This window comes from Rhinatrema bivittatum, chromosome 1, assembly GCF_901001135.1.
Source record: "Rhinatrema bivittatum chromosome 1, aRhiBiv1.1, whole genome shotgun sequence".
NCBI lineage: Eukaryota > Metazoa > Chordata > Amphibia > Gymnophiona > Rhinatrematidae > Rhinatrema > Rhinatrema bivittatum.
The window spans coordinates 333,228,850-333,241,698 of record NC_042615.1 but is presented as its reverse complement, the minus strand read 5'-3'; the positions used below and the strand labels follow the sequence as shown (position 1 = coordinate 333,241,698).

Below are 12,849 nucleotides of genomic sequence, written 5' to 3'. Positions count from 1 at the left end.
GATTTAAACCTTCAAATTGACAATTGTAGTTATTGGCGGTGAGAGGAAATAGTCTGGAAAAAGTGTGTGGTTTGAGATGAGCTGGTCAAACTTCAGTTATTTATCATGAGAGAGCTCATAAGGCTTCTCTCTCTGTCTCATAATAAATAACTGAAGTTTGACCAGCTCATCTCAAACCACACACTTTTCCCAGACTATTTCCTGTACATCATTATACTATGCAAAGATCAATAAAACCTAAGAGGTAGATTTTAAAAGCCCGGTGCACTCATCAATTGGGGGGTGCGCGCGCAAATCAGGCTTACGCGAACCGACCGAATTTTAAAAGCTGCCCAGATGCACGCGTATCTTCTGCTGTGTGTGTGCACAACTCACTCAGTTTTAAAATGGAGCATGGTCCGGGTGGGGTTTTGGCGTTCCAGGGGGTGGCCAAGAGATGTGCATGTAAATACTTACGTGCCTGGCACGCACCCAGGCCCAGTGCCACTTAAGTATACTTCTGCTAAGGAGGAGGTGGAGCTTTAAAAATAAAACAAACTAGACGTTTCTAATGGGTTTAAAGGGTCTGGGGTAACTGGGAGGAGTGCAGGCTATTAAACCAGGGGGGTTTGGAGGACCTAGCTCTTAACTTGGTGAACTGATGAAACTGGCAATGGCGTGAACGCGACGGAATCGGGATTTACACGCCTAGGCACGCAGCCATTCAAAATCGGGTGCACGTGTGCGCGTCCAGTTTATTTTATAACAGACATGCAAATGTGTGCGCATGTTATAAATTCGCCGTGTCCCCGGGGCATACACTGACGCACACATATCAATGTGCCCCTGCGTGCCTGTTTTCAAGTTACTGTCCCTGGATCTCACTGCAAATTATAAAATGATATTCATTACTCTATATGAAAAAAAGAGAGAAAGAAAGGCATTGGTAGAAAGAACTTTGAAAGCCATTTACATGGGTAAATAGCGACTGGCGAATGTAAATTGGCTGTCTGAACTTTGGCCTCCCTCAAACCAAATGAAAGTATTTTTTCACCGCAATTAGGGGAGGCGTGGTCTGGACGGGATCAAACAATAGCACACAGAGATTGCGTTTTCAAGCCCTTGCAAGTTTTGTTTTGGTTTTTTTTTTTTGCAGAGACTGTACCTAGACCAGTGGTTCCCAATCCTGACCTGAGGACCCCCAGCCAGTCGGGTTTTCAGGATATCCACAATGAATATACATGGGAGAAAATTTGCATGCACTGCCTCCATAACATGCACATTTTCTCTCATGCATATTCATTGTGGATATCCTGAAAACCCGACTGGATGGGGGAGGGGGGGTGTCCCCAGGACAGGGTTGGAAACCACTGACCTAGACTAAAAGCAGGCACAAATGTCCGCAGGTAAAAAGTCTTCACTGACTTTGTCCCAAAAGTGGATAATTTGAAACTTGACCCCTTAGAATATGTAACAATTTCTGTTTCTTGACAAATGGGGCAGGGGAAAAAAAAAAGAATCCTGAACAGCGAAGTGACTGGCAGGATCATTTTTGTCATGGTGCAGGTCATAGGGACAGCTGTCCCCCAGAACGGAAGGAAGCTTGGCTCGTTTAAATAATTGTACCCATCTCTATGATGCTAAAGAAGACTGCACTGTGCTTCACCTGTTGCTAGGAAGGACTGCTTTCACCTGCCCCAAAGCAGCACAAAATTATTGTACACAATGGCCTCCTCACAGGAAAGCATATAAATACAAATATTTTACACATTCGTGACAAAAACATTTGCATTTATGAGACTATTATTTAGAAGGTAATTTTCAAAAGCATTCCTGAGGGTAAAGTTAAGCGGGTGTATCCTGTGTATCCTGTGTGTGCATAACCTTACCCTGACTCAACAGATGTATTACTGGGGGTGGAGCTGGGGAGGAGTTTGGTCTCACACGCATTTTTTAGGATTTTCAAAAGTAGGCATCTAAAATTTTCCCCAAAATTTCTGTGCATGATTTTTAGCAGGTGGTGTTAGGTGTGGGTGGTTCTGATGGGATCATTTTCAAAGTGAACATATGCACATAAGGGTAGATTTGTTCGTGCAACCCAGCGCGAACAAATCTACTCCCAATTTTATAACATGCGAGCGCTACCACGCACATGTTATAAAATACAGGGTCAATGCACGCAAAGCTGCGCAAAATCAGCAGCCTGCACGCGCCGAGCCACGCAGCCATCCTCCGTTCCCTCTGAGGCCACTCCGAAATCGGAGCGGCCTCGGGGGAAACTTTCCTTCCGGCCCCCCACCCCCCAGCCCTAACTATTTCCCCCTGTACCTTTATTTCATAGGTGTTATTGTGCGCGCTGGCCAGCTGTCGGCGCGCCATGTTCCGGTCCGGGGGCTGGTCCAGAGGCCGCAGTTATGCCTCCGAACGCCCCGGGGCTGGAATCATGCCCACGGCCCCGCCCCCGGAACGCCCCCCGATGATGCGCCGGCCGTGACATGCCCCCCCGACACGCCCCCCCCAGGAAAGCCCCGGGACATACGCGCGTCCCGGGACTTGTGTGCGCCGCCGAGCCTATGCAAGATAGGCTCGGTGCGCACAGGGGATAGAAGGGGCAGCTTTTCGGGGGTTATGCACGTATCTTACGCACGTAACCCTTTGAAAATCTGCCCCATAGGTTTATTCTGACAATTGATGTAACGAATGTGCATTTCTGCCGTCTTTAGTGTGCAGTCTGTTGAAAGATTACCCCTTTCATGCATCACAGTAGCATGTCATCTGATTCTTCCATGATGTCACATATAGTAACATCGGCAACAGTGCCCTGGGTCTTTCACACGTCATGCCGAATTACCCATTTTAAGTGTTGATGTCTTACTTGAGGCTTTTGGGTTGCTGTTGAAGGCGGTGGTTGAGCAGCTTGTGGTAGCTTCTGCGGCTGGTTTATAGGCTGATGGTAGGTAGGTTGTTTCAGCAGTGTCTGTTGGATTGGTTTTGATAGCTGTGGCTGGTGTTGTGTTGGTTGTGTTGCTAGATCAGGCCTTTTTGGCTGCTGGATGACTTGGGTTTGTCTAAGTTGCTGCTTGGGCTGAACCTCAGTTGGCAATTTCCATAGCTGTATTTTCTGTTGAGGCAACAGGGACTGTTGCTGTTGAAACAGTGTTGCATACTGTGGGTTATAGCCATAGATAGCATTCAGTTGAGGCATCTGAGAAATTAAAACAGTTTTATAGAGATAAATTATACCATATTGCAGGTAAGTACAAGAAGTGACACATATTATTTGTTAAAAATATAGACTCAAAAGCAAAAACAACATACATAATTACTCCCCCTGTGTATGCAATTAATGTAATTAGTGTATGTAATTAATATGCAGCTTTACCCTGCAGATTATTGGTCTTGTAAGTGCGCACACAGCCCCCTACCCACTTAAAAACACACAAACCCCAAACATAAGTTCACACACTGCCTCCCAAATCCCCAAACACCCACCTCTACCACTCACATCCAAACATACTCATGCACACACAAACATCCCCCCCTCCCACAACCCCACCCAACTGTACACTGCTTTGCTTATAGCCCTTTGATACACCCAGAGCCCCACCACAAACCTTCTCACTCATAGTCATACACAACCCTTCCATAAATCTATGTTGGAAAGCATTCCTGAAGTTATGCCTCTGCCTACTTTCTCTAGTCACTTAACTCATTTTCAGTACTTCTACTGCCTGTCTGTTACCTTCTTATCGATCTAACACATCAATTCCCCCTTTCACATTTTCATTGCAATGTATTCTATGATTCACTTATGTTTTCTGGCAATGCCACCATTTACTCTGACCTGCTCATTCTGTTTGGACCTGAAGAAAGGAGTTTTAACTCTTGAAAGCTAGTCAAGAACTGTACTATGGTAGTCCAATAAAAAGGTATTACCTAACCTTATATTTTTGCTGCCCTTTATTTCCTTGCATTCTAGAGGACTAATATGGCTACCACTTCCTTATCCAAAATATTTAATGAGATATGATGCCAATTAGATTCCCGTGGCAGTCTAGATCCAGCATCAGAACTTATTCACTTTTTTCTTAAGGCAGTTACCAAACCCTTGCTTCTTCACTGTTACATGGTAAGCAAACTTTCTGCCTTTAAATTTCCAACCTTTTTGCATCTTGTTCAATAATAGTAATGTCTCTAGATAGAAGGCAGGAACTTGTGGCTAGACAGTCCTACACACTTCTATTCCTGTTTACCTGTTTTGTTTTACATTTATTTCTGTAGCCTAAATATGCTCAGCTTTTACAGCAGTGGGTATTTTACAAGTAATGATAATCAAAATAATAATCACAGTGACATTTCAAAACAATGCAAAAATAAAACCTTACCTGGGGGTTCAAATAACCATATGGACTCTGCTGAGGCATCTATAACAAAATAAAAGCAACAGTAAGTATTTCATTTAAAAAGGGCTATTCCTGTGGCTCAGGCTGTACCATTGAATGCAGTGTTGGGGGGGAATCTGGATCAAATTCCTCATCCACTGGGGACGATCGGGCCTGAGTGTGCTACAGAGATGGTGTACTCAGGCCTGCAGAGGAGATGAAGATGTCTTCTGCTCTTGTGGATGCCCTTGTTGGCCAACAAGCGTTGCAGTGGGTGTCTCAGAAGAAGATGTTCCTTCAGCCCTCAGTCTGGTGATGATCCCCTGAGCTTTTCAGGCAGGGGCAGATTAGCCTATCGGGGCTTCAGGCATGCCCCGGTGGGCTGGTCTGACCAATCACGTGGATTGATGTTAGTCACAACGGCCCCATGCTCGTGGAGCCGCTGCGACCAACACCAGCCCTGCAGTAGCAGTTCTTAGAGCTGTACCTGAAGACTGGAAGATAGCTAATGTAACCCCAATATTTAAAAAGGGCCCCAGGGGCGATCCGGGAAACTACAGACCGGTTAGCCTGACTTCAGTGCCAGGAAAAATAGTGGAAAATTTTTCTAAAAATCAAAATCACAGAACATATAGAAAGACATGGTTTAATGGAACAAAGTCAGCATGGCTTTACCCAAGGCAAGTCTTGCCTCACAAATCTGCTTCACTTTTTTGAAGGAGTTAATAAACATGTGGATAAAGGTGAACCAGTAGATGTAGTATACTTGGATTTTCAGAAGGTGTTTGAGAAAGTTCCTCATGAGAGGCTTCTAGGAAAAGTAAAAAGTCATGGGATAGGTGGCGATGTCCTTCCGTGTATTGCAAACTGGCTAAAAGACAGGAAACAGAGAGTAGGATTAAATGGACAATTTTCTCAGTGGACGGGAGTGGGCAGTGGAGTGCCTCAGGGATCTGTATTGGGACCCTTTTCAATATAATTATAAATGATCTGGAAAGAAATACGAGTGAGATAATCAAATTTGCAGATGATACAAAATTGTTCAGAGTAGTTAAATCACAAGCAGATTGTGATAAATTGCAGGAAGACCTTGTGAGACTGGAAAATTGGGCATCAAAATGACAGATGAAATTTAATGTGGATAAGTGCAAGGTGATGCATATAGGGAAAAATAACCCATGCTATAGTTACACAATGTTAGGTTCCATATTAGGTGCTACAACCCAAGAAAGAGATCTAGGCGTCATAGTGGATAACACATTGAAATCGTCGGTTCAGTGTGCTGCGGCAGTCAAAAAAGCAAACAGAATGTTGGGAATTATTAGAAAGGGAATGGTGAATAAAACTGAAATTGTCATAATGCCTCTGTATCGCTCCATGGTGAGATCGCACCTTGAATACTGTGTACAATTCTGGTCGCCGCATCTCAAAAAAGATATAATTACGATGGAGAAGGTACAGAGAAGGGCTACCAAAATGATAAGGGGAATGGAAAAGCTCCCCTATGAGGAAAGACTAAAGAGGTTAGGACTTTTCAGCTTGGAGAAGAGACGGCTGAGGGGGAATATGATAGAGGTGTTTAAAATCATGAGGGGTCTAGAACGGGTAGTTGTGAATCGGTTATTTACTCTTTCGGATAGTAGAAAGACTAGGGGGCACTCCATGAAGCTAGCATGTGGCACATTTGAAACTAATCGGAGAAAGTTCTTTTTTACCCGACGCACAATTAAACTCTGGAATTTGTTGCCAGAGGATGTGGTTAGTGCAGTTAGTATTGCTGTGTTTAAAAAAGGATTGGATAAGTTCTTGGAGGAGAAGTCCATTACCTGCTATTAAGTTGACTTAGAAAATAGCCACTGCTGTTAATAGCAACAGTAACATGGAATAGACTTAGTTTTTGGGTACTTGCCGGTTCTTATAGCCTGGATTGGCCACTGTTGGAAACAGGATGCTGGGCTTGATGGACCCTTGGTCTGACCCAGTATGGCATGTTCTTATGTTCTTCTTATGTTCTTATGTTCTGAGGCTTTCTGTGGACTGCTTTTTTATTTCCACAGCGGCAGCATGAGTCCTCCTTCCCACTCTCCTTCTCAACCGGCACCATGGTAGCAAAGGCCTGGGGCATGCTCCATGGTCTCCTCAGATGCCCCTTCCCCTGCAGCACTCTCCCTGCAACACCACGTGACGTCGGCAGGAAGCACTCTTGAGGCTTTCCCATGCACTACTGCCTTTGCCTTTTCCTCTGCCTGCAGAAGGCAACCAGCAGATCTCCTGCACCGCTGCCTCATCACCAGCTGAAGACCTCACACTGTTGCCTGCTCCCGGCCCCCAGTTATTCTCGGCCATGGGAAAAAAAAAATAACCCTTACCCCCCCCATCCCCCTCCCACCATCCGGGCCTTTCAGCCCTCTTCTTTCCACACCACGGGACATTTCCAGTGCACCAGAGCTCACCGCTGTCACTTGCTAGTCTCACCTGCCTCCTCTTTCTGCTTTTCTGCAAGAGCCCGTGCTGCATGAGGCAGTCGCTGATAACGTGTCCTCGGACTTGGGCAAAACTTGCACCTGCCAGCAGACTGGATTGAGGTTGAAGTCTAGGTACTTTAAAAGCCTTATGATAAAACCAGTTTGGGGGAATCTGGTTGTACCCCTAGTTTCAAGGCAGGCTGTCAAGCTCTAATCAATCCAACTCACACTTAAAAAAAAAGTTTAAACTTTAACACTGGAGTTTCAAACTGTGTATCATCCGTTTTAGTTTACTCCCCCTTCATCCACAGCAAAGCGAAATCACCACTGACCAGAAGAAAGTGAACCCGCTTCTCAAATTGTCAGGTTTTTGGGTGTTTGAAGGCTATTTATGTGCACTTATTAAAGGCTCTTGTGGGGGTTACAGATTAAGCATGGGTTCACTGCACCTATTTGCATTGGGGAGAGAGGTGCCTGCTGCAGCGTGATTCGGTATACCAGTGCCATCCCTGGCATCATTAATGCTCCGGTGTAATACAGGGGTAGTTCTATCATGAGGCAGGGTGAGGCGGTCGCTTCAGGTGGCAAACTTCTGAGGCGGCAAAAAGTGTCCTTTAAACTCTCCGTCCGCGGCCGCTTCACCGTGCCTTTAGGCACGGGCAGGAAAAAAACCCCCATCAGCAGTGTCAATTTGATGATGGGTCCGCGGGGTCCCCAAACCCAAACCCTAGCCCTGCGGGCAGGAAGAAAGGAGACGCAGCCACCGATGGCCACTTTTAATGACGTGCCCGAGGGAAGAAGGAACCAGTGAGGCGGCGGCTGGTTTTGATTGACATGCCCACGGGGTGTCCCCCCACTGCAGGCAAGAAAAATAAAAACAGCAATGCACTGTTGATAACCTGGGCCAAACTAGAGCCATGAGGCACCAGAGATGACTGCCCACAGGATTCCCACCTTCCCACAGAGAGTTAGGTCATGGGGAGGAGGAGAAGCGTTACACAGGCTCTCGGTGAGAGCAGAGGAGAGGAGAGGAAAGGGGAGGGGAACTGAGCTGAGCTGAATGAGTGAAAAGGGAGGGGATAGAGATAGAAGGGAGTGAGTGAGAGGGAAGAAGGGGTTTGCTTGAAAGGGAAGGAGTGAGGTGAGAAGGGAAGGGGATGAATGAGAGGGGGAAGGGGAAGGGGGGAGAGAGAGAGGGAAGGGGCAGTGGGTGAGAGAGGGAAAAGGGGGTGCAAGGCTGTAAAATGTGCCTAGGTGGCCAATACCCTTGCACCGATCTGGAGAGAAGACTTCATATACACACACACACACAAACAACCATCCACTCTCTTCCACTTTCCCAGGGGTCAAATGTTGGGGAAGGGTGGGAGGCAGGGAGTGTGACAAGGTTATCAATTTCCTGCAAATATCAATATCTGCCATTCCTCTGGGAACCCTGATGCCTATCTCCCCTGTTCTCCAGCATTTCAAATCCCCCTCCCCCCCCCTCTCCTGGTAATCTGACCTGCGCCATGCCTTGGGGGAGGGATCTTTTTTTTTCCTCACCTCAGGCAGCTGATTGCCTTGAGCCACCCCTGGTGTAATATTTTCAGTGTTGCCTTTTCATGGGTAGGGTTGTTACTGTTTACGAGCTGGCAGTTAGTACTGTTTTGGTATGGAAAGTTTACTATAATTGTAATTGTGATTCTGTTTACTCATGGCTTTCTGAAGGTCAAGCCTACACCCAATATGCATTATAATATTCCTAATGCCATATGGTTTCCAAGTGTCTGTTTTTTTGCAGGGCTTTCTGGTTGGCATCACCGCACTGCATGCAAATATAATATACATCTTGTGATATTTTTACCTCATAAAAGTACTTTGAATGTCCTTTTCCATGTAAAATCTGTTATTATAAATTCATCATTTTTATTTGTGTGTGGGAGGGTAGGAGTGCAAGGCTGTAAGATTCACCTAGGGCATCTAACATTCTTGCATCAGCCCTGGCTCCATGTGGGAATGCAGGATTCCACCTGGAGCGGTGCTGCTTTGGATCAGTAGGCTCTCCCTAGTCTTGGTCAGGGCTTAACTATTTTTTTCTTGGAAGCCCAGGAGAAACAGCATGGATCCCTTCTAGTCCCCTCCCTGCTGGAGTAGATAGGCGGAACAGAGCCTGGGGAATTATAAAAGCAGCAGTCTGTGTAGCACGCGGTCAATGGAAATGCCCTGGCGTGCTGATGGTGATTGTGGTGCACAGAGAAGTGGCAAGCTACAGTCAAAGAAAGGGAGGGTGTGAGCCAGGAGAAAGAGCCTGTACAGTGTGGGAGAGACTTCTGTCTGAGGTGGCTGGGCTGAGCGCTGAGAGGGGGCGGCTGTCTGTGGAGTCCTGAGCCTCCTGGAGAATGGGGTTGCCAAGAGGTTGGTAATGGGAAAGGGAGGAGACTACTGCAGGTTGGGGAAGGCTTGCAGCAAACAAAAACTTTGCATACAGACGGCAGTGCCGGAGCGGGGGCTCTCGCTGTGTTTGAGCACATGAGCTCAGTTTTACTTTGATTATTGATGGAGGTACAAAAAAGCTCTGATATTTGCACATGTTTTGGGGGAAGGTTAAAACGTGAAATGAAATAATGCGGGTAGATTTGAAAATGAGTTACGAGTGTAAAAATTAACAAATAAGCACATAAGCATCCTGAACTCAAGTGATCAGTATTTTATAAACATGGAAAGTATGCATGCACTTTAGAGTTTGTGCATGCATATACGTGTGAAAAAAAGGGGAGATCTGGGGTGTACCAGGGTGGGGTCAATAGTTAGGCCCCTAAGTTGCTATTTTATAAGAGACTTGCACATGTACATTTGGCAAATTACTCGCGTAATTTTATGCTCCTAATTATCTTGCTAAAGTGATATGTATATGGCTATATGGAGATCTATGAAAGTATTTGTACCTCTGCATGTCTGATATGCTCATGTTATAAAAACTACTGATCTTATTTTGTATATTTCTTTTGCAATTTTTGAATTAAAAGGTATTTACAAAAATAAAATACGTATATGTAGGCTTATGCGCGAACACATAGAAAAACGAGTATTTCAATGCATTAAAGGCACACACATTTCCTACCAATTTTAAAAATATACACATGCATAATTTGCTTGAGAAAAAGGTAGGATTTTGCTGGTTAGTAGCCCGATTTACCTGCACAAGTTGGTATATTGTAAAACATTAGGGATGTGAATCGTTTTTTGACGATTTAAAATATCGTCCGATATATTTTAAATCGTCAAAAACCGTTAGGGCCACGATACAATACCAATTCCCCCGATTTATCGTCAAAAAAATCATAAATCGGGGGAAGGGGGAGGGCAGGAAAACCGGCACACTAAAACCCCCTAAAACCCACCCCCGACCCTTTAAATTAAATCCCCCACCCTCCCGAACCCCCCCCAAATGCCTTAAATTACCCTGGGGTCCAGCGGCGGTCCCTAGCTAAATCGGGGGAAGGGGGAGGGCAGGAAAACCGGCACACTAAAACCCCCTAAAACCCACCCCCGACCCTTTAAATTAAATCCCCCCCCCTCCCGAACCCCCCCCAAATGCCTTAAATTACCCCGGGGTAGAGCGGCGGTCCGAAATGGCCTCCTGCTATTGAATCGCGTTGTCTTCAGCCGGCGCCATTTTGCAAAATGGCCGCCGCAAAATGGCGGCGGCCATAGACCAACACGATTCGACTGGAGGAGATCGTTCCAGACCCCCGCTGGACTTTTGGCAAGTCTTGTGGGGGTCAGGAGGCCCCCCCAAGCTGGCCAAAAGTTCCTGGGAGTCCAGCGGGGGTCTGGGAGCGATTTCCTGCCGCGAATCATTTTCCGTATGGAAAATGGCGCCGGCAGGAGATCGACTGCAGGAGGTCGTTCAGCGGGGGCTCGCTGAATGACCTCCTGCAGTCGATCTCCTGCCGGCGCCATTTTCCATACGGAAAATGATTCGCGGCAGGAAATCGCTCCCAGACCCCCGCTGGACTCCCAGGAACTTTTGGCCAGCTTGGGGGGGCCTCCTGACCCCCACAAGACTTGCCAAAAGTCCAGCGGGGGTCTGGAACGACCTCCTCCAGTCGAATCGTGTTGGTCTATGGCCGCCGCCATTTTGCGGCGGCCAATTTGCAAAATGGCGCCGGCTGAAGACAACGCGATTCAATAGCAGGAGGCTGTTTCGGACCGCCGCCGTTCCGGACCACTGCTGGATCCCCAGGTAATTTAAAGCATTTGGGGGGGGGGTTCGGGAGGGTGGGGGATTTAATTTAAAGGGTCGGTGTGGGTTTTAGGGGGTTTTAGTGTGCCGGCTCACGATTTTAACGATTTTCACGATACTTTACCCACCCAAATGGCAACAATACGATTCCCTCCCCCTCCCAGACGAAATCGATCGTTAAGACGATCGAGGACACGATTCACATCTCTATAAAACATGCGTGCATAATTGAAATTACCAATCTTCTGATTCCTCTACCAGTTTTGCCCAGCCCTTCTCTACATCATTGAGATGCTCCTGGTTCTTGAGCATGAACTCTTCCATTTCACCCACACCTCCCACCCAACTAATAGTGCACCTGCACCATAAACAAGTCTGAAATCAATCATGCCAGAAATTAGGTAAGTTGCCAAATGTACAAGTGCAAGTCTCTTATAAGATATCAACGTATGTGCGTAACTGTGGCCTCTGCTCTGGAATTCCCCTAGACTGCCCCCTTTTTTTTGTGCATATATGCGCATGTGAAATGTAAAGAACACACGTACTTTCAATGTTTATAAAATAGCAATTACACGAGTATAAGCTAATTATGTTTGTATAGGATAATTTTTTACATGTGAATGTCTTTGAAAATTCACCCCGTACTTGTTGTTGTTGCTTGCAGCTATAGAAATTATGAGAAAATGGAATTGTATTCATTAAGGTGAATTTTAAAGGCCTGGCGTGCGCCAAAACCGTGAGGCATGTGCACACGTTGGGCCGGTACACGCTGAATGGATTGAAAAAGCCACCTGAATACACATGTATCTCCTGCTCAGCACACAAATGAAAAATTCCAAACAGGGGGTGGAGAATGGGCGTGATGTGGGCGGGGCATGGACGTTCCTGGATTTCAACTACAAATTAGCATATAAATACTGTATTCCGTAAAGAAACTGACAGGAAAACTTTTCTTCATTTTTCCAGTGCCTGTCCGATACCACCTAAAAGAAGTTTACCTGTTTCGCAATTTTTGAGGTGCAGGAGGAATTGCTCAACAACTGTGTTATCTAAGGTGTTGTTTGGTAAATTGAAAGAACAAGGTTATCCTGTGAAATACATCAAGCAAGCCTACAAGAGGGCATTGTACAACGATCTGACTGTTACGACTATGGCTGCTATGCAGCCGCCTCACCACCAGAGGTCCCCCACGAGCATGCTCTCCTGGCTGGCCCAGTCCACTCTCCTTGTCTACTCTATGTTCCAGACTTCCTTTATAACCCTGCCTAGCATATCCCTCGGTGCTTCAGCACCCTGCCGGCCAGTTCAGACCCCTCCTGGGGCAGCAGGGCCAGTTCAGACCCCTCCTGGGGTGCCCCAGGAGGGGTCTGAGCAGCAAGGCAGAAGGGAGGCTAAAGCAGGGAGCCCAAACGAGCTCGATGCCGAAGCACCGAGGGATATGCTAGGCAGGGTTATAAAGGTAGTCTGGAACATAGAGTAGACAAGGAGGGCGGACTGGGCCAGCCAGGAGAGCATGCTCGTGGGGGACCTCTGGTGGTGAGGCGGCTGCGTAGCAGCTATAGTCGTAACACTGAGTAGAGTTACACATGCCGGGGTCCCCTGCCGCGTAATTTTACTTCTGCAATGGAAGCCATGTAAGTTGCAAAACAAAAAATTTTAGGCAGATCAGCAGGGTTTTAAAGGGCGGATTAACAGGGGAGAAGGGAGACTATTAAACTAGGGAGTGAACTGGGAACAAACTGGGAAAACTGGTAATAGCATCGGCGCGCGCCTATTAAAATCCTCCCGCTTACGC

The 12,849-nt window shown here is 46.6% G+C and overlaps 1 protein-coding gene across 1 annotated transcript in view; it reads right to left on the bottom strand.

Annotated features, from left to right (window-relative positions):
* Positions 1 to 12,849, bottom strand: part of ENAM (enamelin) — a 52,517-nt gene that overhangs the window by 30,012 nt on the left and 9,656 nt on the right. The window contains exons 3-4 of the mRNA XM_029598197.1: positions 4,365 to 4,403; positions 2,855 to 3,184 (exon numbers count right to left, since the gene is read on the bottom strand). Of these exons, the coding sequence (XP_029454057.1) occupies positions 2,855 to 3,184; positions 4,365 to 4,403 (369 nt within the window). The remainder of the gene's footprint in view (positions 1 to 2,854; positions 3,185 to 4,364; positions 4,404 to 12,849) is intronic.